Source organism: Diplotaxodon limnothrissa, linkage group LG18, assembly GCF_057381915.1.
Source record: "Diplotaxodon limnothrissa isolate DT_005_m linkage group LG18, D_limnothrissa_male_GT1.1, whole genome shotgun sequence".
NCBI lineage: Eukaryota > Metazoa > Chordata > Actinopteri > Cichliformes > Cichlidae > Diplotaxodon > Diplotaxodon limnothrissa.
This window is the reverse complement of record NC_140613.1, coordinates 14,689,411-14,716,174: the sequence shown is the minus strand read 5'-3', so window position 1 is coordinate 14,716,174 and position 26,764 is coordinate 14,689,411. Positions and strand designations below refer to the sequence as shown.

Below are 26,764 nucleotides of genomic sequence, written 5' to 3'. Positions count from 1 at the left end.
TTGCCTGTGTGCATGCGTGCATGTTTCTATAGTGTTTGTGAATGCACAATTAAGTAAGGTGCGAATGTTTGTGCATGGGACACAAAAGCAAAGTAAACACTGTCTACACTTCACTGACTACAACCCCCGGTTTAGCCATCACACCACTCATCATACTGCCAGCAACGGAAACGATTCAGCTGGATTCAGTTGTTTTTAAACGAACAAAAAAGCACAGCTTTAACTTCTGTTGCCTCAAGAAACGATCTGATTCCCTTTTATTTTCACTTATAATACCATGGACGTATGTAGTAACCTGTAGTGAAGTATATAAAATTGATGAATCTTTGTGTGAGTCATGTGGATCTGGATCCACATGACTCACAAACTCACAAAACTGAACAGAAGTGAGATAAACTCATAATTTTTAAACAAACAGTTTGATATTTGAGGAGTTTTGCATATTTGCTGTCTTGCTTAGAGATTGATAAGAACCTTAACATGGCTGTATGATAAGAGAGCTGGTGAAAGCTGACAAATTTGGCGTTACAGTGGTCAGTGTACCGGTATGAGGCATTCAAGGCTGTTTGTTTAAACAGTGTTGTCAAATGTGTAATAACAAGTATACCTCGCTACGTGAAATTTGTGAGTCGCCCCTCATTTCTTTATATTTTGCTCCCAAGGATTCAAGCATGAAAAAGCCACCTAACTCACTATTGTGTTAACACATAACAGATATTTTAGTAAAGAATCCATTTAAAATGTGTATATTTAGGCACTTTGCTAGTACCTGTAGCAAAAACAGATTGTTCTCATTTCTTTAGTTGAATCTATGAAGAATGCTAATGATAACACAGGTTCACAGGCATAAAATAGTCTTTTTTGCACCAACGAGGCAATTTCCAAAGAACTATTAGCTGAAAACCTGCCATATCTTGGCATAGTGTTTGGTGTGTTCTAAAAACTGTGAGTTAGGGCTAGTGGAGAAGAAAATAAAAAATTGCAGACCTGAAAAAAAGTAGAGTCCTATCATGTTCTAAGAAATGACCTGACAGAGGACCTTAAAGAGATGCATCTGACCCTTAAGTTGACCCATCTACTGCTCACTGAAGCCTCATTAGAAATGGTCTGAGTGGAAGGGAAGCTGTCAAGAAACCATTACCAAAGTGTGTCTACAACCATCTGTAAAACATGGTGGAGACTTGGTGTGGTGCTACATTTCAGTCCGGGGTGTCGGGGATCTTTTCAAAATTGATGGAATTATTAACAAAGAAAAGTATTATCAGATATTAATCCACTATAAAGTAACATCTGACTGAAAACAGCTTCATTTTTCATCATGACAATGATCCCAAACACACTGCCAATGCATTCAAAGCACACCTCGATAGAAAAACACACAATGAAATACCATCAGTCATGGATTGGCCTCCCCAGAGCCTGGACATCAACACCACTGAAACAGCACGAGATCATTTTGACAGAAAATGGAACAAAAGGCAGCGAACATCCAAAGAAGAGCTTTGAATGTCCTTTGAGAAGCCAGGAGAAGTATTCCTGAAGATTGCTTAAAGAAATTATAAGAACGCTCACCTTTTAAACATTTACACAGTGTCACAGTGGCAGACATGTGCCAGCATTGCCAGCCTTGGCAGTTGGAACAGGTAACATATTGTGCCAAATACTGTTAGTGCCCATCTGTTTTATGTGTCTGAGTTTCCTCACATCATTTCATTAGTTATATTCACTGATATAAATACATCCCGGCTGCCAAACAGTGTCTCTTTCAGATCAGTTGCTCTTTGAGGACGTTTACACACAATTAGTGTTATTTTTTTCATGGTTCACATTAGAAAACTGGCTGTATCCTTCTTATGTTAAATGATCGGGATCAGTTCACCGCGTTATTATTGTTGCCTTCCTCCGCAGCAACAAACTTAATCTCAGCATTGGCAGTCCTGGAAGCCATGCTGCTGTCTCTGACCTTGTGCTTGAACAGGAAGGGAAAAGTTTTCCTGAAAGACTTTTGGAAACTAGCTCCCATAAAGCCATAAACTATGGGGTTGACAGAGGAGTTGGCGTAGGACATGCAGTTGGCCCACGTCTTGATCTTGTATGTGGCGTAGTTAGGCTGGTAGTTAGGATAGAAAGACTGGAAGAGGACAAAGATCTGGATGGGCCCCCAGCAGATGGCAAAGAGAAGCACAATCACTACCACCATCTTGGAAACTTTGCTCCGGATGCTGATTGTTCTCTCAGACAGGAGATTCACCTGAAGAGACAAAACAAGGAACCCTCTTTGTAATGTTTTTGACAATATTTAGAATATGTAACAGTGTTACCAGAGTGATAACAGTCAATCAAAACAGAAAGTTATCAAAAGAAGGAACTAAAGGACACAGAAACGCTCCTTCGGGTAGCTACAGAATCTCTTATTCGAGTAAATAAGAATGTAACGTCCTCGGGACCAAGAAGAACCATCAGTGGTTTCCAGGTGATTGCACTTTTTTGCACTTGGTGACTCGGTGAGTAAGTGAGGTTGAGCATGCAACACACAAAGTACTGGGGAACCACTACACTGAGGTTTGTTCCTGTTAAAAGGGAGTTTGTCATTCCCACTGTCGCCAAGTACTTGCTCATAGGGGATCAGTTAAAATTAAACTGAATCATTGTAATTGGAGACTCAACTTATTCGGTTGCCAGTTTATTGTATCCTGGTTATATTCGATTCATTCTAAAGACAAAACTGACCAGCAGCAACTACATCAATGTTTCTGTGGACATTTCTTCATTTCTGTTTCAAATCTGTGACGTTCTGGCTGGACACTGAATATAAGCAGTGAATGAGATTTTCTCTTTATTGTGATTTTCTGTCTACATAGACTGCATCAGATTTGCAACAGAGTTCCACAGGTTAGTGGTTTTCACAGATTTCACAGAGTTAATTGGTGTATTATCGCAGATAGATTGCATGTAATTGCCAGCTTGACCCCTTTCAGTGTCTTAGTAAGTCAGTTCTATCTTGTTGTGGTTTTATTTCATGTATTCATGCACCAAAGTTGCTTTAGAGACAGCAACTGACTAAGAGTGGTTGCAGACCTTTGTCGTGCTGGGTCACCAACCACTACTTTTCCTAGTGTGACTGTATTAAAGACTTTATTTCCCCTTGAGGTTGTCAATGCATTGCAACCTATTTATCCATTGATATTAGAGGATATTTGTTTCACTCTCTTTCCTATATTGGTGTAAATTATTGATCAGGGCATTAGTGCTTAAAAAAATCACTACCACACTGAGTGGGAATGTTTGGCAACATAATTGCCCATAATTGTTTTCTACTTTATCCTGTCGCACTTTCAATATAGCACCTGTAGTGATGAACATTACTCCCACTCTGTCCACAGCAGGTCTACCTGCTCATGTTCCCAAAATGTAGTGAAGTGTAAGATCTCTTTGTGTTGACACAAAGGCAATAATTTGTCTTCCTGTAACACTCGTGTGCAGAAGTTGGCAGGTATAATGCAGTTGCTCTTTTTTATGAATAGGTTCCACATTGAAAAAGAAAGCCACAATAAAAAATTATAAAATGAAGAAAATTATAAAATAAAGAGTTGACTGCAGCCACTTTAAAGAAGTTTTAAAACACATTTTCAAAGACGGGGACATGAAGAGAAGAGAGGAGAAGAGAAGAGAAGAGAGATTTTAAACTTTTAATTGGCTGAAAATTAGCAGCAGCTGGTGACAATAATATCTCTGTGCATTAGTTGCTGTGTTTGTGAGGCACTTGTGAAGCCCAGGCCGATATAACACCTGCCCTTACCTGGTAATTATTGTCTACAGGTTCTACAGTGGGCTGGCCAACCCTCTTAACCATCAGAGTGTAGCAGAAAGAGATAGTGAGCACAGGCAGCAGGTAGGCAGCAATGAACTGGTACAGGATGAAAGCCCTCTCATGCGTCTTAGAGGGAAATCTCTCCATGCAGTATTGCCTCGGGCCGTACCAGTAGCCCTCCTCTATACGCTGGTACATTAAAATTGGTGTAGAGAGGATGAAAGAACCTGAAGAGGAGAAACATGGTTAGGTGAAATGATGGCATTTTAAATTTTATACACATACGCAACTATTTTTAACGAGTCAGTCGATAATGACACGACGTACCGATCCAAATGCAAATGCTGACAATCATGGCTACTTTGGGGGTTCGGTGCCGAAGAGATTTCAGGGGGTAGACTGTCACGTAACAGCGGTCTCCACTCATGGCAGTCAGGGTGATGCAGGTGGCTTGCACCGTCACCTAACAAATGAAGACGATGCTCATTTCATTTACATGTAAACTCAAAGTGCTTAACATAAATGACAAATACATGAAAAGATAATAGAATTAAAGATAAATTATGAAGCTGTCTTATTCAAATTAGTTTGTGTGAGCAAAAACGGTTCTTCTCCAAAAAGAAAAAAACTTTTCTTCCTTTTGGAGAAGAAAAGTGATCGTGCAGAGATTATTTTTATTATTTTATGAAATAATCAAATATTACTCAGAGGATGGGATAATCTGGGGTCACCTGACCATGAAACAGCTTGTGAGTCAATTTTCCAATTAATTTTGACCCACTGAAAATGGGGGCTATGAATACAAAGGGATGTATATCTTAAACTGTTAATACCTTTCTTAAATCCCTTGAATGAAAGCTGAAAGTCTGCACTTCAGCTGTGGTGTATAGATGTGAAATTACAAAATGTGTCATTGTCCAAATAATAATGGACGTGATTCTAGGTACATAAGCTATTGTGCTTTAGGAAAGGAGAAGAAATATTATTTATGACTCTCAGATGTTTAACAATACAGCTGTGAACCAAGAAAATTGAAAAGCAGAAATATATTAAATAAAGTCTATTTAGCTTGGCTAACAAAAATAATAGCTTTAGACAGCTGAGTCCTCATTCTGCTCCATCTGTGCTTTATAATGTTACATCACCCACAAGAAAGAAAAAAAACAACTAAATAGTGAGTAAGCATACAAAGGGAAAACAGACTAGCAAACAAAACTGGGATAAATGACCGAAAAATAAATTCAAATGTAATCTTTCTAGTCTACTTTCATAGAAGATATCCCCACAAGCACCACAGATAAATCCATAACACAGCTATGTGTTCAGTGGAAAGACTCAAATTTAAAACTAGCTTAAAATTAAAAGAAATGATCATGTTTGGCATTATTTCATATTGCACATTTGTGGAAAAGTTGCAGAAATATGTAGAGCGTGTTCCAAAAGAGTATCCCTTGATGTAAGTTAGGCAGTGGTGGTGTCTCAAAGAAAGATGCCATGGTCTGGTTGGTCAAACTGAATAGGAGGAGAAGAAATTGGCTTAACACTGGATCCATAAACCAAACAGAGACATTAAAATGCCAACGCACCTGAAATATATTCATTTTAAACAGTCAAACATACACATTGCCACGGCCTCAAGGACCTCTAGGATGTTGTTGTTGTTTTTTGCTGTTTCACTCTTTCTCGCCAGGGTGGAGTCAGACTATGCTCCCCACCTCTGTCCTCGCCTACTCAGCTCTACTCACCTGTCACCCATCTGCTGTGATCCCTCACCTGCCAATCATCACAGATTATTACCCTCAGTGGAGTCTGCTTCCTTGCTGAATCGTTGTGCTAACTTGTGTCAGTGTAGACCCTGCTTGGCTAGTGAGTTCCTTGTGTTTCCTAGTGCTTCTCCCTAATCTGTTCTTTTTGTGCAGTCTTCCCTATCCCTACCTGCTTCTCCTGCCCTGTGGACCCTGAGTGGGTGTGAGTGAGTGTGAGTGAACTTTCTTGGATTGGATTTGGAGGTTTTGTGACTCATGGACTGTGTGAAGAGGAGTGTGAAGGTTTCCCTGCCCTGGACATTCTCCCCTTAGATTCCCTGGAGCCGCCTTCCCCTGTTGCTGTCATGGTCCTGGGCCATGTGGGCCCAGTATTCTTAGTTTTCATGTATTTTTGTATTTTGTTCTTTATTTAGGCCATGCTTCCTGGGTTGATCTGTTACGTTGTTCCTTATGTGTTTTCCCTTCGTGACTCTTACCCCCTGTGTGCCCCTCTGTGTATTTATGAGCCCTCGTCTCTCTTTGTGTTTTATTCTATGTTTTCCCCAGCCCGTTATGTCTGCGTTCTCCCCGTGCTCTCTCTCCTCCTGTTTGAACCTCTGTGTACTTCCTGCTTTACTTTGCCCATCTCCCATCAGTGTTACGTTCACTCCTGCCGTGTCTTGTTATGATTATCAGTGTCACCTGTGTTCCCCGTGTGCATCCACTTCCCCTGATCATCCCTCATGTGTATTTAGTCTCTGTGTTTCATACAGTCTGTGTCGCGTCGTCTGTGTTCCCACCCTCCATGTTTCCATGCCCGGTCTGTTGTATTCATAGCCTTACCTTAGTTCATTCCCAGTTTAGGTTTCTGTTTAGTTATTGCTTTTGAGCTGCCCTTATTCTTGTTTGTTTCTCTTGCGTTACCAGCCACAATAAAAGGCTCGCTTTTGTTTAAAGTTTACTCCCGTGTCACTCGTGTCCGCACCTGAGTCCTCCACGCACTCTCCACACGGTCTGTCACAGCGGACCGTGACAGTACGACGCGACCATGTCGGACTCAGCGGACATTTCAGAGGAGGTAGGGGAGGAGCTGAACCGGCTCTGCCGCATTATGGATCGCATCATCGGATGCGCGGATCCAAGTGTGGTTTCCACGGGATTGGCGGCCGTGGACGCCGTTTTGTTGCGGGAGCCACGGTTGCGACAGCTCCCCCACCTCGTCGAGGCGTTTGACTCCCTGGGCCCCCTTAAGGAGGAGCTTCGTGCCCGTGCGCTGGCCCAGAGGGTCCTGAATGCCGCCTCAGCACCCACACCTCCGTCCCGTGGACGGGTGTCATCGCCGCTGCCTCATGAGCCAGAGGCTGTGAGAGGTGGAACGCTGAGGTCCACTTCCACTCAGCCATCGCCTCACCGTGGATCGGCTTCCTCGTTTCCGCCACAGTCAAGCTGCACTGACCAGCACACGGAGGCGATGGAGGCCATAGATTTTGGTGACGATGAGCGTCAGCAGGTGTTGCGGGCTTATCGGGAGGAGGAGCTCCGTTGGAAGCCTTGGCTCATTCCCGAGGAGGAGCTCCCACCTATCGCCCTGCTTCAGACCGGCCGCTCACCGTCACCCCCTCGCGAGGACTTCACGTCTCCGGCCGCTTGTCTGGCGAGGATGTGGGCAGAGGAGGAAGACTCGATCCCAACAGTTAACGCTGCCGCGCTCGCGGCCGCTCCGAGGAGGAAGCGGCGTCGGCGTCGCTCTACACGGCACTCAGAGGTTAGTGATAACGTTCTGTTGCCACTGAAACGCCCTGGATGTAGTGAGGGCGAGGGCCTTGGAAAGACAATTAAGGTCTCGGAGATGGAGACACAATTTACCTGTACTGTTAACTCTGTCACCCCCCCATGCACCTCATCACGGTCTGTTTTCTCGGGGGCCAGTGAAGAAGCTGCCTTTTCCATGCCTCTGACTGCTAATGTTGAAGGTGTTACTCCTGTGCCCACGTTGTGTTTTGACAACAAAGCTAAACTTTCTGGTGTTGGGCACGCTATTCTTGGGGAAGACACACTGCCATCACCGAACTGTGAAACCGACACTGCCAAACCGACCATAGACTCTTCAGTCCTGAGAATTAAACCAAGTGATGTACTGTTAAACCCTGGTATTACGTATGAGCAGGATGAGGGGGACATTAGCGAAAAAGGATGTACTAATGATTCTGCACACCCAGAACCTCCATCTTCCACTGAGAGGGCTTCTTTTAAGACCGCTAGGGCATTTGGGGCCTTATTTAAGACCGTGTCTCAGCCCCTGCTGTCTGTTAACCGCAAATCAAGTGAGAAAGCTTCTGATCTGACCAGTAGTAAGACTGTATTGCCCTTGGCTAGCACCCCCATTTCCGAGTCAGTTTACTTTGTTCCCGAGTCAAATAACAAATGTTCTGTTTATATAACTAGACCAGCGAAAGAAGAAATGTCCAGTGTTGATCATGAAAATGTCTGTTATGATCCTGTGCTGATCGGTCCCCATGTTCCTCACTCTGCTGATGGTTTGACCAGAGTGAGTGCTTTGGAGCCCGACATCAGCGACTGCTTTTCTACACCAGTCCATCGGGCCGGGACGATTATTATGGGTCTGCCAGGTTTCCCTATGTCTGTGAATGACATTGCAATTTCCGTTAATACAACACTGAAGGACTGTTTAAGTTATGCTCCCGCATTATCCAATGACAAGGCTGAATTTCATGTTTCAAAGGCTGTCGGGGGGGAGCGCCATGCTAGCCATTACAACCCAGCTAGCCCTTTAACTGCACCCCTGGGCCAGGACCTTTTGACAGCAGTTAATGAACTGGCCGATCTAAAGACAATTCAGCCGGATGGCTCAGAGCCAGTCCACTATGTTTTCTGTGCAAAGCCAGGTCCATGTGCATTCCACTCACTAGCCTTCCACAGCCGATTAGTGTGTGTGTGGCTGAATCCCCCCTTAACTCAGTCTCGCCTACGGGGGGCTTAGACTCCAATAAGCGTAGTTATTTCCTATGTGACTGCCAAATTATTATGTTAAAATCATCTGCACATAGTCCTGGTTGTTTTATGTGGGTTCATGAATCATGTCTTGGCCTTAAGAATCATGCTTCCTGGGACAGTATAACTATCACTTGTGTCACTGAGCCAACTTATTTCAGGTCTGAAATGTTGTTTGAATCATGCTCCAAGACAGAAGATGTGTTTAGCTCCCCAAGAAGGGCAACTAAGGACAATTTGGACTATGTTAAGGGCTTAGAGACTTTAAGGTCTTTGTCTGTTGTTGCTCCTCTGCTTGCACCTGACAAAGTCAATATCTGGAACTTTGTGCTCACTCCCAGGGTGGCTGTGGCGTTGCCTGACCTCTCACCTGCGTCTGATCTCCAGGTAGAGGCAGGGGTCACCCAGCCAGCACCTGAGCTAGTTCTCACCACTGGGGTCAGGGCAGCCGTAGGTCAGCCATATCCTGCACCTGCACCTCAGGTGGGAATGGCTGCCGTCCGGTTTGTTCCTACACCCAGGTTGGTTCCCAAGGTTATGCCAGTCAGTGCACAGCTGAGCTCCGCACCCAGCCTAGGCACTCGGGTGGGAGCGGTTGACGCTCTGCAGGCGCCTGCACCAACTGATGCTTCCATTATAGGCCCCAGGGTCTCATCACCGCCGCAATGGCCTCATGCCTCGTCCGCTGGAGGGCCCGAGGAGCCCGTTCAGCCTCACGCCACGTCCGCTGGAGGGCCCGAGGAGCCCGTTCAGCCTCACGCCACGTCCGCTGGAGGGCCCGAGGAGCCCGTTCAGCCTCACGCCACGTCCGCTGGAGGGCCCGAGGAGCCCGTTCGGCCTCACGCCACGTCCGCTGGAGGGCCCGAGGAGCCCGTTCGGCCTCACGCCACCTCCGCTGGAGGGCCCGAGGAGCCCGTTCGGCCTCACGCCACCTCCGCTGGAGGGCCCGAGGAGCCCGTCCGGCCTCATGCCACCTCCGCTGGAGGGCCCGAGCCGCCCGTCCAGCACCATGCCACGTCTGCTGGGGGGCCCGAGCCGCCCATCCAGCCACCTTCTGCTTCTGCTCCTCCTGGTCCAGCTCCAGCCTGTGCTTCGTCTGCTGCAGCTCCAGCCTGTGCTTCGTCTGCTGCAGCTCCAGCCTGTGCGTCGTCTGCTGCAGCTCCAGCCTGTGCGTCGTCTGCTGCAGCTCCAGCCTGTGCGTCTTCGTCCTCGTCTGGCCCAGCTTCAGCCTGTGCTTCGCCTGGTCCAGCTTCATCCGAGTCTTTATCCTCGCCTGGTCCAGCCTCGACTGGTCCTGTGCCCACCAGGCCATGGCCAACACGCCTGAGACTGGAGAGCCGCCGCTGCCTTCCGCGCGGTCGGCCCCCTGAACTGCTCCGTCGTCTCCTTCGCCGCCGCCGCTGCCTTCCGCGCGGCCGGCCTCCGGACCAGCTCTGTCACCTGTGCCACCCGCCTGGTCGGCCCCCCGACCGTGTGACCCGTGAACTCTTGTGCCTGTGGGCTCTGGGTCGGCCCCCTGAACCTTATTTGGACTATAGTCATGTGCTCCTGTGTTTTCTGTTGTTTGTTTTTGTTTCCCGTTCTGGTCCCTCCGTCCTGGTCCCCCGCCTCCCGCCCTGGGTGGGTTGTTTTCTGTTTTTGTTTTGTTTCTCGGGTTTGGGCTGTCGGGAGCCAGCCCTTTAGGGGGGGGTGATGTCATGGTCCTGGGCCATGTGGGCCCAGTATTCTTAGTTTTCATGTATTTTTGTATTTTGTTCTTTATTTAGGCCATGCTTCCTGGGTTGATCTGTTACGTTGTTCCTTATGTGTTTTCCCTTCGTGACTCTTACCCCCTGTGTGCCCCTCTGTGTATTTATGAGCCCTCGTCTCTCTTTGTGTTTTATTCTATGTTTTCCCCAGCCCGTTATGTCTGCGTTCTCCCCGTGCTCTCTCTCCTCCTGTTTGAACCTCTGTGTACTTCCTGCTTTACTTTGCCCATCTCCCATCAGTGTTACGTTCACTCCTGCCGTGTCTTGTTATGATTATCAGTGTCACCTGTGTTCCCCGTGTGCATCCACTTCCCCTGATCATCCCTCATGTGTATTTAGTCTCTGTTTCATACAGTCTGTGTCGCGTCGTCTGTGTTCCCACCCTCCATGTTTCCATGCCCGGTCTGTTGTATTCATAGCCTTACCTTAGTTCATTCCTAGTTTAGGTTTCTGTTTAGTTATTGCTTTTGAGCTGCCCTTATTCTTGTTTGTTTCTCTTGCGTTACCAGCCACAATAAAAGGCTCGCTTTTGTTTAAAGTTTACTCCCGTGTCACTCGTGTCCGCACCTGAGTCCTCCACGCACTCTCCACACGGTCTGTCACAGCGGACCGTGACAGTTGCTGTATATATTTCACCTGGTGTGCATCTGTAAATAAACCCCTTTCACTTTTCACCAGTTTTGAGTCCTGCACCTAACTAACTTTGACACAAATGTGTTTCTTACAAGAGCTCTTACAGTTTGCTGACAAGCTATTAGAGGAAGCGCTTTTCTTATAGTGTCTTGCAAACTTGTTTTTTGTTGTTGTTTTTTTTGCTTTATATTTTAATCGCTGCTCTCTAGAAAGCAGACGTTCAAGCAGCTTTTTTGTCCTTTATTTCAGACTCCCTCTCCAGTTTTTACTAATGGGCTTGCATGCTTTTAAGCTGCAGATCATTCAGAATGGTAAAGAGCGAGGGATAGAACCGGAGAGGACGCGTACAGAGGAAGTGCAGAGGTGGCAGCATTTGTGATGAGTGTTTTTCATTAGCATATGAAGCAATCATCCAACTTCATTTTTAATGGAGTTCAATGATGCTTGATTCAATTAAACTTGAGCTAATCAGAAGAATTGTAATTGAAGACCAAATATAGAATTTTACTCGTACATTAAAGTTTGACAAATTTTCCATCTTACACAAAATTTTAAATGACTGCATTTAATCATTACTTATTATTAACCTCTGGCTCTCATCCTCAGTGTGCTTATTATCCTGTCTTCCTCCCCTCACTAACAACCAGTTGCAGCAGATGGCTGCACCTCCCTGAGCCTGGTCCCGTCGTAGGCTTCTTCCTGTTAAAAGGGAGTTTTTCCTTCCCACTGTTACCAAGTGCTTGCTCACAGGGGGGCATTTGTATTTGATTTCTTTGGGGGAGGTTCTCTGTGTAATTGACGTTCTTGCAACATAAAGCACATTGAGAAATGAAGTGAATTGAATCGAATCAATATTTCCACTAGGACTTATAGTGGTGTTCTAGAGTAAAAAAAAAAAAAAAAGAGCCTCAAACAGATGCTTTTCTTGTTTCATATGCAACTGTGCATTGATGTTCAATGGAGCAGGATGACACAGAAAGCAAGCCTAACACTTTCTACCATCTTTGTTCCTTTTGGATACATCACCTCTGTGGGTCTTAGTGGGTTGTATGTAGGCAAACTAATCCATTTTTGTTTTGAAATATGTGGAGCAGGGTGAAAAATGAGGGGTCTGAAGTTCCCTCTATGCTCTTTTACAAATAGGATCTAATTTTGTCCCTCTTTTGTCTGTGTCTGCCTGTTTCTCTCGCCACCTCTCATCTGCGACTACGAAGCCAGCTCACATTACCCTCCAGAGGTTTTGTGCACCAGGACCACAGGATTTCAAAAGATATGGTGAGAGAGAGAGAAAGGGGTCATCATAAGTTCAGTGTTGAGGCGGCTGAGGAAATGGATACCATTTTTCCTATGTTTTGTTTTTTAAGATGTCTGGTATATTAGTAGCTCATAATTTCTATTCTACTGTAGTTTTATTTCTTTTTAATGACGGAAGAAAATGAGGGAGGAATAAATAATAAGAATCTGTTTTCTTTAAGCTTCCTAATCTTTTTTTATTTATTCAGTTTAAACATGGTAATTAAAATCATAGGGCTACACGGGGGATATTCTCCTAACATTCAGCCATAAGCTTCAGATAAAGCTGTTTACATCAGTGTCTTAAAGTATTTGAGATCTGCAGTCTAATATTTATATATAAGATACATTTAAAGGGACAGTTTACTTTTATTCATCTGAAAAAAATCATCAATACCAGTCCATTTTGTGATTTTAGCTTCTCAAATATCCATCTGTCCATCAGCTGGGTCCTGTGCAAAATAGAAATAGACCAAGAGGCAGTTCCACGCCCTTGAGAGCTCACCAGTTCATCTCAGGGTTCTCAAGCACACACTCTCATATCCACACCTCAGTCAGTTTAGAAACACCCAGAAGTTAATGTGCATGCCTTTGGGCTGTGGGAGGAAACCAGCTTACCCAGAGGGAAACCCCTGCAGACAAATGGGGAATCCCACAGAGAAACGCCCAGCCAACAAGGAGGTTTGAACCCAAGTGCTAACCACTGCACCGCTGTACCTCCCAACAGCAGTTTTCAGTATTTTTTTAATCTCCTCCAGATTTAAAACGCATAAAACTTCTGAAGATCACATACAGCTTGGACTTTAAAAGGTTTGAAAACTTTCATTAATACATGATTCAAGAAAATAACAGGCAGATTAAATGTTGACTAAAGTCTGTGAAGAGCTAAAAGTTTCCTGCAGAGATCTTTGATTTAACGTAATCAATGCTCCTCTCAGACTAATCTTCAGCCTGGTAATAACTGGACATGAAAATACATCTGCTAATTAGACTGGAAAGATGAAGGAGCAGTATCCCACCCTAGCAATGTAATCTTGCTTCCTTAATTTAGTTTCAAACAGCACAACAGGGCAGGAACCTTTGATGAAGTGTGATGGTATTTTTACACAAACTTTCTCCTAAGTGGGCAATAACACATCTAATTTGTGGTTTGAAATTGGTGAATGTGAGTGTGAATGGTTGTCTGTAACTCCATCTTAGCCCTTTGTGAGACTGGTGGCCTGTCCAGTGTGTACGCTGCCTATCACCTTATGGCAGCTGGGATCAGCTCCAGGCTCCTGAATTGGATAAGCGAAAGAAAATGGATGGCCGGTTGGATGGAATTGGTATTGACCAGTAATCCTATAAAGCCCCTAGACATTCCCTGCTAATCTACAATATAACTGTACTATCCGACAAGCAGTAGTTGGGTAATCTGTCATCACGATCCTTTAACAGAGGCTGGATGTAAACACAGCAGGAATGCATCACCCACTGTTACCCATCAACTGTTTTTTTCATTAAACTGTGGAAATTTTAAGACACTAATAACACTAACAGCTCTTATTTCTTGGAGAAATTTGAGAGATTAAAGCAAAGAGAGTGGCCACTTCTCTTATCTCGTCACCTAATTACCTTTCTCCCTTGTATGCAATAATAAATGATGGTAGGCTAGCATAATAGAAACTGACTTGAAGGTTTGAGATGAGAAAATGGTTGTCTGATAAGAGAGGAAAACGAGACAGACAGTCTTGTTTGACAGACGCTTTCTGCTTTCAGAATAAAAAGCTTGGTCTTAGTCATCAAGACACGCTCACAGACCACGTAGTCTGATTGCTCACATCCATTAATCAAATCATGCCTATGTTTTTCTTGAGGTTTTTTTTTTTGAGGCTGACATCTAAAAATTTTAAAGTGTTTCTTTTTTTAAGTTTGACAGAATATCCCCTGCATGTCGAATGAGATGAAATTTAATCAAATTGCCGCACGAAATAGAAAGCTAAATACATTTGCTGCATACTTTATCAGCCTCTAATATTAAAGATTAAAATGTTGGGGAAAGTGATTTTGCTTGTAATGACAAAGTGCTTATTAACTGAACAGGAGCTGTGGGTCTCTCTGAGTGACTGTATCTGGTTCGCGGTTGACTTTGTCATTAGAGTAGTCAGAGAACTGGTTATTAGTGCAAGGCTGAGTGTAATTAAAGCGTCTGCTCGTTGTCAGACACTATGCATTTAATGTTGTTTTTAACATCTTTTCTCCGTGAATAAGCCGGGCGATGCTAAAATACCTTGGACAGCTTCCCCTCGTGATGCACTTGTACAAGGAAAGAAAAAAACATGGACGTAATTGGCGCATTCAAAAAGTTCCACAAAAAAAGAGAAACATTTTCTAAAATTGGCCATTATTCCTCTTGAGTCATCTCTTTGTGTAGCTCTGCATCACTCACTGTGCTCCAGCTGTTTTTAGATCCTATCCCCTGTAGCTCTTCAATATAAGCCCTGTGGACCTGATTCACTTCATTTAACTCGACTTTTATTCTAACCCTACTTTCCTACATCTCTCAGTTTGTTGATTTGTGCTGGATATACACCGATCAGGCACAACATTATGATTACCTGCCAAAATAGCCTTGGCTAATCAAAGCAGGGATTCCAATAGAGCCCTGAAGGTGCGCTGTGATATCTGGGATCAAGATGTTACTAACAGATCCTTTAAGTCCTGTAAGCTGAGAGGTGGGGGCTCCACGGATCAGATTTGTTTGTCCAGGTGGTACATATCAAAGTAACATCCACATAGATGGCAGAACCCAAAGTTTCCAGTAGATCATTACATAAAGCATCGCACCGCCTCCACTGGCTGCTTCTCATAGTGCATCCTGGTGTCAGGTGTTCCCCTGATGGATGTGCAGCCGGCCATCCACGTGAGGTAAAACAAAATGTGATTCATCAGACCGGGCTACCTTCTTCCATTGCTTCGTGGTCCAGTTCTGATGCTCACGTGCTCATTGTTGGCACTTTTGGCAGTGGATGGTGATCCGTTTGGGCACCCTGACTGGTCTTTGGCTGAGCTCCATACACAATCAACTGCAAGGCACTGACATTGTTCTATCAGAGCCAGCATCATCTTTTACAGCCATCTGAGCTGCAGTAGCATCTGTTCGATCGGACCACACGGGTCAGCCTTCTCTCCCCACGTGCATCAGTGAGTTTTTGCTGCCCTGTCACTGGTTCACCATGGCTCCTTCCTTTACCACATTTGATAGATGTTGACCTCTGCAGATCAAGAACACCCCACAACAGCTGCAGTTTTTGAAGATGCTCTGACGTCCTGCCATCATAATTTCGCCCTTGTCAGACTCAATGTTTAAAATCCTCATTCCCATTTTTCCTGCCTCTAACATTCTTCCTGCTTCGATGTATCATGTGTCAGTATATCGAGTTAGATATTTTCCTCGGGGGAGGGTTTTGAGTAAACTAGAATTAAAAGAGAACAATTATCAACTGCATGGAAATATGACTCCAAACAAAAAGTATTTCTGTCTGGTGAGTGCATAACTAGACACTTGATATGATAATGGTGTTTGTAGCTATTTGCACTGCTACTAAGTGGCAGGATAGTTTAGTAATATTCTCCAACACTGAATTCACAGGTTGTTTTCACACAGTTTCCATCAGTGACTATGTGCCAATAACAGATAAGTTCAAAATCTTGCAGATGACACTTCCAAGTTAAGGATTGTTGTGCTATTCCATCCACATTTCCAAATTTAGAGCAACAATTTATAGTGCAGCTGAAGCCATGACAGGCAGCTTTTGTCGTACTGTCTACAGGTCGTTTTCCTTTTTGTTTTGTTAGGTGGTTTGTCTGCTGCACAGGCTTTTAGTTGTGGTTTGTTCCATGAATGAAAGGTGAAAATGGCTTTTTACCCAGTTTGCAGCTCCTCACCGTCAGTCAGTGCCTTTGATAATTCCAACCAACAGCAGCTGTGCAAACCTATTTTATTATGACACTCTGAATATTTGTTATACTTTTTTTGGCCTCTCACTAATCAAACAAAACAATTGAGAGGCATGATTGATTTAAGTGGCTGAAATCTGTTTTGAATTCCTGGATTAGATATTATAAAGGATCCCACGAAAATAATGTTTTTTCATTGGCACACGGTGTTCAGTAGCCCCTTTAAATCTTGATTAATGTCTGGGTCTATGGAAGCATCGTATCACGTAACATCTTCATCTCCTTAACAGAAGATTCTGTTATTCTCTTTTGTGTCTCCTCCTTCTTGTGACTGATGCTGATTACTGTTATTATTCTCTGTCAGCTGTGTATGACACATCTCGACACGTTTGACTTTTAAAGCTGTAGAGTTCGACCTACTTTCATTGTCATTTTTGAAGAAACTCTAAATTCAACAATGGCTTATTTTGGATTAGCTTTCTTGAGAACTGTAATTTTATGAGGATGAACTGTGACCACCTTCACAGGATTATATAGATTGATTTTTCTGTGACAACGCCGAGCTGGCTCACTGTTCTCATGGGAGTGGGAGTGTTAAAGCCCTGAATGCTGTTACTGTGAGAAAGTTAAAGAATCCAAGATCATTTTAAGGGAAGTGTTGAAAATATAATATTCACATGAAAGCACATTTCTGAGCTGAGAAACAGAATAGTTGAAGTGGTTCAAAAGATATTACCTGTTGCAGAAAGGCGACAAATTTGCACATGAAGTTGCCAAAGATCCATCCAGGGAGGGGGTAAAGGGTGGCGGTGAAGGGGACGCAGCACACCAAGAAGATGATGTCAGTGGCGGCCAGGTTTGCTGCACAGGGAGAAAAGATAACGCTGTATTTGATGAATGTTGTACAGTCTGCAGAACAGTGTTTAACTGAAAACGCTTGAAGCCAGTGGCATGGATTCTTCAACAATCCTGGAAAAAGCAGAAGGACTTCTAACTATCATCCCACCTTTCTTCTTTTGCATAACAAGTCTTTTTAAACCATCTGTGGGAAAATGGATATGGAGGCACGCAGTCCTGTTTGCAGTAACATCAACTACTAGGAACTAACAGCAGCGTTGTAAAGTTTAGTGCAATCTAATGCAAGTTTGCAGACTCGCAGGCGTGTACAGTCATGGCCATCCAAAAAGGAAAAGTTTTCATAGTCCTGTAAACATCCTGATAAAACTAAGTACATCCTTACTGCTTGCATAGGAATTAAGAGGATAAGCAGCAACCAGGTGCTGCTATTCAACACTCACTTGATTAAGTGATCATCAGGACGTGTGACAACCTCTATAAAAGCTGTGTGCCAATCTGAAGCGTCAGGCTGTGTTGCCAGGAGTGGGCACCACAGCAAACTCACCCCAAGGTCAGATTGCATAAGAAAACCCAAGAACTACATCTTGAACTCAGTTAGCATTTTAAATGTTAAAGTCCATGACAATACAATTAGAAAAATACTGCCTAGATTCGAGTTGTTTTGAAGGACTGCCAGATGAAAGCATCTTCTCTACAAAAAGTATCTGAAGAAACTACAAGACTTCTGGAATAACATCCTTTGGACAGACAACACCAAAGATGCACAGGGCCACATCTTCATGCATCAGCACAAATACCTTATTCCAATTATGAAGGATGGTGATTATATGGGCTTGTTTTGCAGCTGCGGGACCTGGGTACCTTGCAGTCATTGAGTCAGTCATGAACTCCTCTGTGTGCCAAAGTATTCTAGAGTCAAACACAAAGCCAACTGTCTGACAGCTAAAGCTTGGCTAAAATTTGGTCATGCAACAGGATCCACCACCATGAAATCATGAAATGCGGTGGAGGGGCTTTAAGAGAGCTGTGCATAAATACATGCAAACCTCAATGAATTGAAGTAACGCTGCAAACATGAGTGAGCTAAAATTCCTCCACAATCATGTGAGAGATTTATAAAGAAAATTAATACTTCAATTTATTGCTACTAAAGGTGGTTCCACAGGTTACAAATATGGGGTGTGTTTAGTTTTTCACAGGACTCCACAGACTCCAGTGAAAACTTTCTTTTTCACATGACCGCATGAAAATACAGCTATTATAAAGGTTGTAGTGCTTTGAGTGAAGTGTTTAGTGTCCTCTTTGGGGTTTTGCTGTATTGAGTCGTTAAAAAATGTTCATTCTTGAACACTAGATCAGCTTAGCAAGTTTTCATAATCCAAAATAATCTTTATGTTGCACCGCGATTCAGCACGCAAATTTATTGACTTTCTGAAATAAGTCAGAATTTCTGGCTCATATAACAAACATATGCACTGACCTTAAAACACACGCCAGAAACAGGAAAATGCATAAAGCTTCCAATTTAAAGGTAAGAAATATAAAACTGGCACATTTTTTCAGGTACTGATAGTCTGCTTCAGAAGGAAAATGTATTTACATGATGATGCCTTTAGAAAATCAAGACTCAAGCTGTTACTTGACTGCCGGCAGGTCATACAGTACACCTACACACACACACACCAAGCAGAAGTTGGAGCTTGGTTAAACCTTTATAGCCTGCTTCTGGTGTTGTCTTCATTTATTCATCATTCCAATATGCCACACACTACTTCCTTTTGTTTTAGTTGATCTAATCACAGTGTAGCTACTGAACCATTATGTCGAGAGGATAGGCAGATGGTGCAGGCCCTAATGAAATGTTGCTGAATATTAAGCTGTTTCCATGCTGCGGTTTTGAGGTATATTATCCAACATGAAATTCTCGTCATATCCACAATGCACTGTGCAAAGAGAGACGCAAATCATTTCTGCAGTAAATCACCGAACTGCAACATTTACGCAACAAATGAGCTCATTTCTGTGAATGCCTGTGACAAGCCATTTTTGAAATTATATTTTGTTTGTTTGTTCTGTGTGCTCATCCAGTAAATCAATCACCTTTGCATTTCTCTTCAAGCGACAGTAGACATCACAGCTCTAGCCGGCGTGCTGACTTAAACAGTAAAAGAATAATCACACAGGTTGCAAGTCTCGGTGCTTTAAGGACCAGACGAGGTAGCAGATCGGAGCATGATTGGACACTGATTTATGTTACTTTATTTCAGACATTGAAAATCTGTGCAACTCTCCATGTAAAATATTTATGCATGTGTCCATTGTGCCTGTCTGGCTCGTCTACAAAGGAGCATATCATTAGTGTCCCCTCACTGTAAAAGGATTTAGAGAGTTTTTGTAAAGTGGAGTGGACCAAACTCCCTCCTGAGATGTGTGCAAACCTGGTGACCAACTACAAGAAACGTGCTGTGGTTGTCAACGAGGGTTTCCCACCGAGTACTAAATCATGTTCTTCTTGGGGATCAGATACTTATTTCACTAAATGGCATGAAAATGAATGCATAACTTTTATGTAATGTGTGTTTTTCTTGACTTTTGGTTGATATTCTGTGTCTTTTGAAAATGAAGCTACCATAAAATTGAAGATGGTTCATTTTAAAGTTACACCTTCGGCAGGGGCTGAATTATTTCCCCCCTTCTTATCTTACTTTATGTGACATTTAAAATGAAATATTTACACCCATGTCCTTTGGGATAATCTGCTTGCCTGTCTGCCTCGTCCACTTAGAGTGCATCATTTGTGTCTCCTAGCTGTAAAGCTCCACACTTCCTCAGTCCCAGTGGAGCTTTTCTTTCACAGGCATTTCTGTATGATTTGTTTCATTCGCCACACAGTACCAAGCACTTACCCACTCACACACCCTCACCACTAATGATATCGAAAGCCACTGACTTTGTCTGCTTCATGATTAATTCATATTTTTGCAAAACAAGTACTTATATTCTGACTTTTTCCTCCATCTCACTCGTCTTGTCATGTCACTTCCGAGCTGTCTCAGGCAAAGTTAACTGTTACAATTGTGACCAACCACAATTAAACAATTAGCAGTACATAAATCATATGGTTTAAATGTCCACCGAAGCTCTGACTACACTGGAGACAGCAAACACGTAGTAAGAAATCCTTTTTTCTTTGATTCCTTTCATATGAATCCCTTGAGCATTATCTGCTAAGAAGAAAACCTTTTGCAAACACACACAGAAAAGGGAAGCAGATTTTAAGCTACGGGGTCTACTGAACCATGAAAACTGCTTGCTTGCAGAAATTAATAATTCCAACCTGTATGCAACGAGGATCCCAAAGCACTTCCAACATGATCATTATTATACCACTTTAATTAGATTTTTTTCTCATAATGTGGATGGTCTTAGAAATAATCTGCACTCAGTTGGGACTCAGGACATGTCTGAACACCTGCACCTTCCATTAAAGTGTGTTTGTCTCATTTGTTTTCATAAGTACAGTTAATGCTGGCTTTAGTGTAAGTGCAAATGCCTGCTTGGCTGAGTTGACAAACCAGCAAAAAGAAATTTCACCAGTCAAGTCGCAGACTGTACTTGTGAAGAATGTGATTCAAATAAAAGGTTAACTTCACAAAAGAGCAGAGGTATTGAAGCAGATAAAAACATCAGCAGCATTGTTTAATTAAACATCCTTATGGACAGACTTAATCTGATGTATGACTCAAGCAGAAAACCATGCATATGTGGTTATCTTTGAAATCTTGCCCTGACATGATTTTCTTGCTGGTCATGTAGGGGTATTGCAGTCTGGGACATTTAAGCATCCAAGTCTTTCTTCTCAGCCATATTCACTGAGGTAGTGTCTCATTTCTCAAACTGCACGTCCTCAACTCCTCTCCTTGGGCGGTAGTCCCTCCCATCAGAGCTGAGAGTGGAGAAGGTGAGTAAACAGGCCTCGGAGCGATCACGTTCAAGCAACCTCAACTAAATAAGACATCTGGCACAGAGTAACAAGATATAACTTTTGAATCGCACTCACACAGGAAGGGTTTGATTATATTAAACAACAAAAACAATGCCTCCTCTCTCCTTTGTCCCCTGTATTTGTTTTTTTAAGGACTTAAAGCATCATTCAGCGTTTTGTGTTTGACTTCCGGGTCACAGGCAGGAGGACAGAGGAAGGTTTTGTTGTGTGATTGTGTCCCCTGCTCTCTCCCTGACTCAGATACAATCCCTTGTGTCCTGTGGAGCCAGTGTACAGCTGTCTCCACTTGGCAGTCAGCACTGGCTACTGCACTGAAGAGAGGACTTGGCTAGCCCAGTGCTGGACCAGCTTGGCAGTGTTATATCAGTGAGTGGTTCTGTTGTGTCTCTTGTTGAAAGGAGAGTGTACTTTACATTTAATGATCGCACTTGACTTTTTCCAACTTTCCAGATTTGCTGCTGACTTTCTTTTGTTTCAGACTTTTGGCACAGAGGATTCAGCATCTCTTTAATTTGAATGTTTTAATAACATTCGCCTTGTTTCCCTCCCAGACCCCCAGCCCTTTTTTGTGGAGTGCAGCATCCGCTGAATACTACCTGTTGCCATGACCTTGTCCTTCATAGAGTTTGGCTAAATGTAGATGGAAACACACCTACCTCCTTCTGCCAGCATTTTTTACATTTCAAATTTGCATTTAAAGGTAGATTTCAGTTTTAAGTTGATGTCTCTTCAGGATAGATATTTTTGCTGTTAAATAAAAATGGAATTCATGATTTACTCTTTTGTATTGATGAATTTAATATCATGAATCCTTGGAGCTTTATTTGCAAATAACCTCTGCACATAGCGACAAATAACTGATGCATATTTCAAACCATGAACCACTGAGTGAGAAAAATATTTTTCTGGTGCAGATAAATTTTAGATTCCATGTTGCACTGGTCCCAAAACAGCAGATAATTATTTTTAAAAAATGTTTAATTTTCTCTTGTTTCAAAAAAGACATCTGCATTAAGTTAAATGACACGTTTGAGCACCTGGCATTGTCGTTAATAATTAAAGTGAAATCTTTAATCAGCACAGACATTTTTCCAATGAGCTGTGCACTCAAACTGTCAAATGCATATTCAGGGAAATTTGCACTTGGCTTTCTCGTGATCCCCACTTGAGCATGTGATGAAATTTTACAGGATAGACGAAAGAGATGTTTAATAACATAGCTGATGTTTATCTCCCTCCTGTCCATATGAGTCACATCTCCTATGCATCATTATCTTCTTCTAGTCTTTGTCCATTTACCAAGAATCATAAATACAAACTTGCACATGGAAGCTTACCTATGTAGAAGTTGGTTGCCGTCCTCATCTGTCTGTGTTTTGAAATGACATAAATGACCAGAGAGTTGCCCACCAGTCCGACCAGCATGATGAGAGAGAAGAACAGAGGGACCAGCCAGGCATCCGTGAAGAAAGGATGCTTGTCTCCTTCCTCCTCCTCCTCATCCTCGTGTCTTCCTAGAGAGAAGTTTGTTCCGGATCCATTGATCCAGACCTGCTCGGTGGAGTTCCACAGCTCCTCGGAGGAGTACATCGTGACAGGAGAGGGGGAATAATTGACGGACGCGAGCGGGTAAGTGAGCAGGTTGTATGAGGTCTAGAACCAATTTGAAGAGAGAGAGTGTGCAGTATGCGGTCCTCTCTGCCCTCAGGCAAAGAAAATGAGAGAAAAGCAAATAATAAGGAGGGGAAAAGTCTGGTAGGAAGACCGCATGAGAGAAAAGTTGAGCAGTGAAAGGTATATGGGGTGGCAGATTGTAGGAAAAACACCAGATACGAGATGAGGCAAAATAGAAGTGAATAGCAAGCAGTTTAATCAAAGTGAAAGGGTAGCAAGGTAAATTAAAAGGTGGAGGGATGCAATTCAGGAGAAAAGGGGGTCGGGCAAGATGGAAAAATACTTCTTAAGCTGCTCAAGTGTCGGACTCAAAGTAGGATAGAGAAATTATGTCAACAGGTCATAAAAAAAATAGGAGGTGAGCAGGAGTGGATAAAGGGCTTCTTTTCTTTGAAGCTTGTTGGATGAAAACTGCCACTGCCAACACCGTTGAGCTTTAAAGCTTGCTGTTTTTCTGACTCGAGAGCTAAGCGCCCATTTCAATAGCCCTGGGAAATTATTAACAACCGAGGTTATGCTGACAGGCACACAGATGTCTTCTCCAAGCTCGGTCATCAAATACTCAGAAGCAAATCCAGTGTACTTGCAACTCCCTCTCCTTTTCTTTGAGTTGGTTTTCAGCTGATTTGTCCCCACTGTTCCACTTCTTTGTAGTAAGGTCCACAATTCAATCCATCACCTAACCTTCCATCCAGGGATTTTCCTTTAGAGGAAAGGATAGTAACTTGACTAAAAGATAAATACAGGCTAGTAAATGAGTTGATATTTGCTCTCTAACCCTGACAAAACTGTGTCTGACAAAATGGTTTGTTTTTTAATAAAAAGAACTGGGAACAAAAAAAACCTCATCTGCTGTGCATCCTCTAAGCAGAGCTGAGTTGAATAGAAATCATGCTTCGCGGAGACGGCAGCGAGCAGAGTGAACGAGGTGCTTGCAGCTTTATAGTATGAGCAAGAACGCACAGACGCAGTGGGAAGAGGAGATACACGCACACACACACTGAATCCGTGTCAGTGTGTTTGTGTGTGGGTTTCTACATGACTTTGGGATAAATAGCTGATGTAAGGGTCTCCTAGCAACGTTATCCCTAAATCTTTTAGTAACAATTGCCAAAAACAGCCTCCAACCGATTTCACCGTGCTCCACATGGAGTTACAATAAGATAGCATTTTAAAATACCTTTACAGAGGCAGACAGGAAACATCAAGAATATCACTGTTAAATTGAGAAAGCTGTCTATTTAAAAAAAAAACCAAACCTGCAAATATCAAAGAAGCCGTTTCTAAAGATATTGATGTTATATTTCTTAACCATGTGTTCTCTCCGAGGACCGTCTATGGTCAAAATCCCTTTTATTCCACACCAGAAAAATAAATTATCATCAGAAAGGATGAATCTGGAAATAATTTACAGATTTTCCCTCTCACTTAGCTACAATCTGGTTTTCCAAAGGTTTATTTTCAAATGTAAAACTGGGTCTTAAAACGTCATATTTGATATGAAAACCTTTTTTAATGTTAAATCCTAATGCAAGCAGTGTGACAACCAGTGATAACACTGTACAAATTGCAAAGCTAATGAATCCTCCAAAGAAAACACACCACTGATCATGCCAGCAGGACTGCTGCCCAGTACAAATGGACAAATTACAAATCTACATTATGCACACACTACTAGCCCAGCATGCACTGCCAGATGCAGGTGCTATTGTCTGAACCCCAGGCACCCCAACCATGCCAGGCTTGAAAAATGCTAACACGTACCTGGAGAAATAGAGAGGCACACAGGAGGCTTGTCACTCTAAGGGAGGGGAGGGGGGGGGGGGAGTATGATTCACCTCATATCTGGGAGCAACATACACACTATAAATTGTTGTTTCCACAGTTTCTGATAAATAGTCAGAATGAACAGAAATGGCCTCATTGAGATTACTCTGAATCCCTCTGGATTTGTTGTTACAATCGAAATGAATCAAAAACTATTCTCTAGTCTTCTTCAGAAAACTGGCATTGCTCATTTTGGAAAGGCTTCAGTTGTAGCTTTCACTCTCCTGAGGAGTCTAAGGGTGTACCAGAGACCACCACCAAATGTCTCCGTGAAATGCAGTATGAATACTTTAGAGAGATGAAGAAAGTAGGCGGGAGTACTGAGAGACCATGCAAATGACAGGGAGAGAGGTGGTAAAAGCAAAGGAAAAGTCGTATAGTGATTTGTATGTGAGGCTGGACACTAAGGCAGGAGAAAAGGGGTTGAGAAAAAGATTTGATTGGCAAGGCAACGGGACTGTGCTGGAAAGGATGTGCAGCAGGTTATACAGATGGTGATGTATCATCAAGTGAAGAGAGTGTGCTGAGAAGATGAAGGGACTACTTTGTGGAGCTGAATGAAGAAAATGTGCAAAAATGGGGTTATGGATGGAGGACAGTTAGTGAATCAGGAAGGGCAGAGGAATTATAAAGAAGTGAGGGCAGATGTGAAAAAGATACAGAGTGGAAAGGCAGTTTGTCCACATGACAAACCTGTGAAGGCGTGGGAGATGTCTGGGAGAGAGGACACAGTCCTAGAGAGTGAGGATGCTTGAAGAATGAAGAAGAAGCTTACTGAACAATAGCAGAGCTGCACCAACTACTGAGGGATAAAGCCGACAAGCCATGACATGAAGATATGGGAAATTTAAGAAAGACAGGTGACATTCAGGGAGCAGCAGTTTAGCTTCATGCTGAGAAAAAGATCATAAATTGAAGCTTAGAGAACACACACACACACACACACACACACACACACACACACACACACACACACACACACACACACACAACCAGACAAACAGACAGGAGAGGGAACGAGAGAGCAAAAAAGTGTAGAGACAGATAGACAGGCAGGTTGACATGGGAGGACACGAGGTCCATGACAGAAACAGGGAGGGAAGAAACAATAACAATAACCTGCCAGCATGTGACTGTAATGACACCAAAATTACAGCAACCTCTTGAACACGCAGCATCAACCTCTCAGGGATGCAGCTTCTCCAGCCAGCTGTGTCCACATACACAACCTACTGGCCATCTTGGAGCGGGGCAGCAGAGAGCTACACATACTAAGCTAACCTCCTGGCCAGGTGTTCATTGTGTTTTTGTTAAACATGTTGTAAAGCGACACCTTTTTAATGCTTTCTCATCTGACAGCTTAACAGGGAACCTGAAGCTCAGAGAACACAATTGGAGTTCAAGGAAAAATACAACAAGTACAGTAACATAAAATCTAGATTCCCCTCTTTCCCCGATGATTAACAGTGAAATTCATCTTTCAGTGTGCTGCTTTGAGTACAAATACAAGCAGACTTTTATTTTTCTTTAAAAAGAGTCTTCTGAGCAGGCATTTAGTGTGTTTGCCTAATTCATGCATAAATAGGGCCAGGTTAATTAATGGTTGTCATCATTTATAAAAGATTTGAGGCTGTAATTGCAGTTTCAGCCATGAAGAACTGCAAAACTGCAGAGGAGTTACAGTACATCAGTGAAAAATAATAGGTCTTTGGGTGTCAGTTATCTATTAATACCCCCTGTTAACCTTCATTTTGTTTTTCTTCTATGACCCCCAAAGGCTGTTAATCATTCACGTATCAGTGTAATTACACAAACTTCCGAAGCACGTCTGAAAGGACCATGAATGATCTAATGAGTAGGAGTTTGAGCATTATTCTTGAATTGTGTCTCCTCTAAATCTGAGTTCATCCAGAGTAACTCAAAGCTCCTGCTGCTTTGTCTCCATCAGAAGGAGAAGCCTTGCTGCCACTGATGACTAACGATTCATGCTAGTAAGAACAATACCACAATCCCAGCGCTGGCGCACCTAAATGCAGCTGTTTTTAATGTTGTTAGTTAAATAAGGGGACATTTTGGAAAGTAACTTTCAAATCGTTAGAAATCGCTTTAGAAAGTGACTGATGTCCTACTTCTGAACATTTCATTTGGGCCTCAGTAAATAATTACAGTGAATTATTACTTGAAACCATCTCATTTCAAGCATTGTTATTACATGAAA

General features: G+C 43.0%; 1 protein-coding gene across 1 annotated transcript; it reads right to left on the bottom strand.

Annotated features, from left to right (window-relative positions):
• Window positions 1-1,870: 1,870 nt before the first annotated feature.
• kiss1ra (KISS1 receptor a) lies at window positions 1,871-22,635 on the bottom strand. The gene is made up of 5 exons (XM_085378768.1): window positions 22,383-22,635; window positions 16,918-17,042; window positions 4,139-4,274; window positions 3,800-4,038; window positions 1,871-2,251 (listed from the first exon to the last, which is right to left on the bottom strand). Exons 1-5 carry the CDS (start codon window positions 22,633-22,635, stop codon window positions 1,871-1,873), a joined length of 1,134 nt encoding a protein of 377 aa, XP_085234894.1.
• Between the last annotated feature and the right edge of the window lie 4,129 nt (window positions 22,636-26,764).

Excerpts from the sequence above, each read along its gene's own strand:
- kiss1ra (XM_085378768.1), bottom strand. The coding sequence starts at position 22,635 with ATGTACTCCTCCGAGGAGCTGTGGAACTCCACCGAGCAGGTCTGGATC. Across the intron at positions 17,043-22,382 it reads GGCAACCAACTTCTACATAG|CAAACCTGGCCGCCACTGAC; the intron begins GTAAGCTTCCAT and ends CTCCCTGTGCAG. Across the intron at positions 4,275-16,917 it reads TTGTCGCCTTTCTGCAACAG|GTGACGGTGCAAGCCACCTG; the intron begins GTAATATCTTTT and ends TTCATTTGTTAG.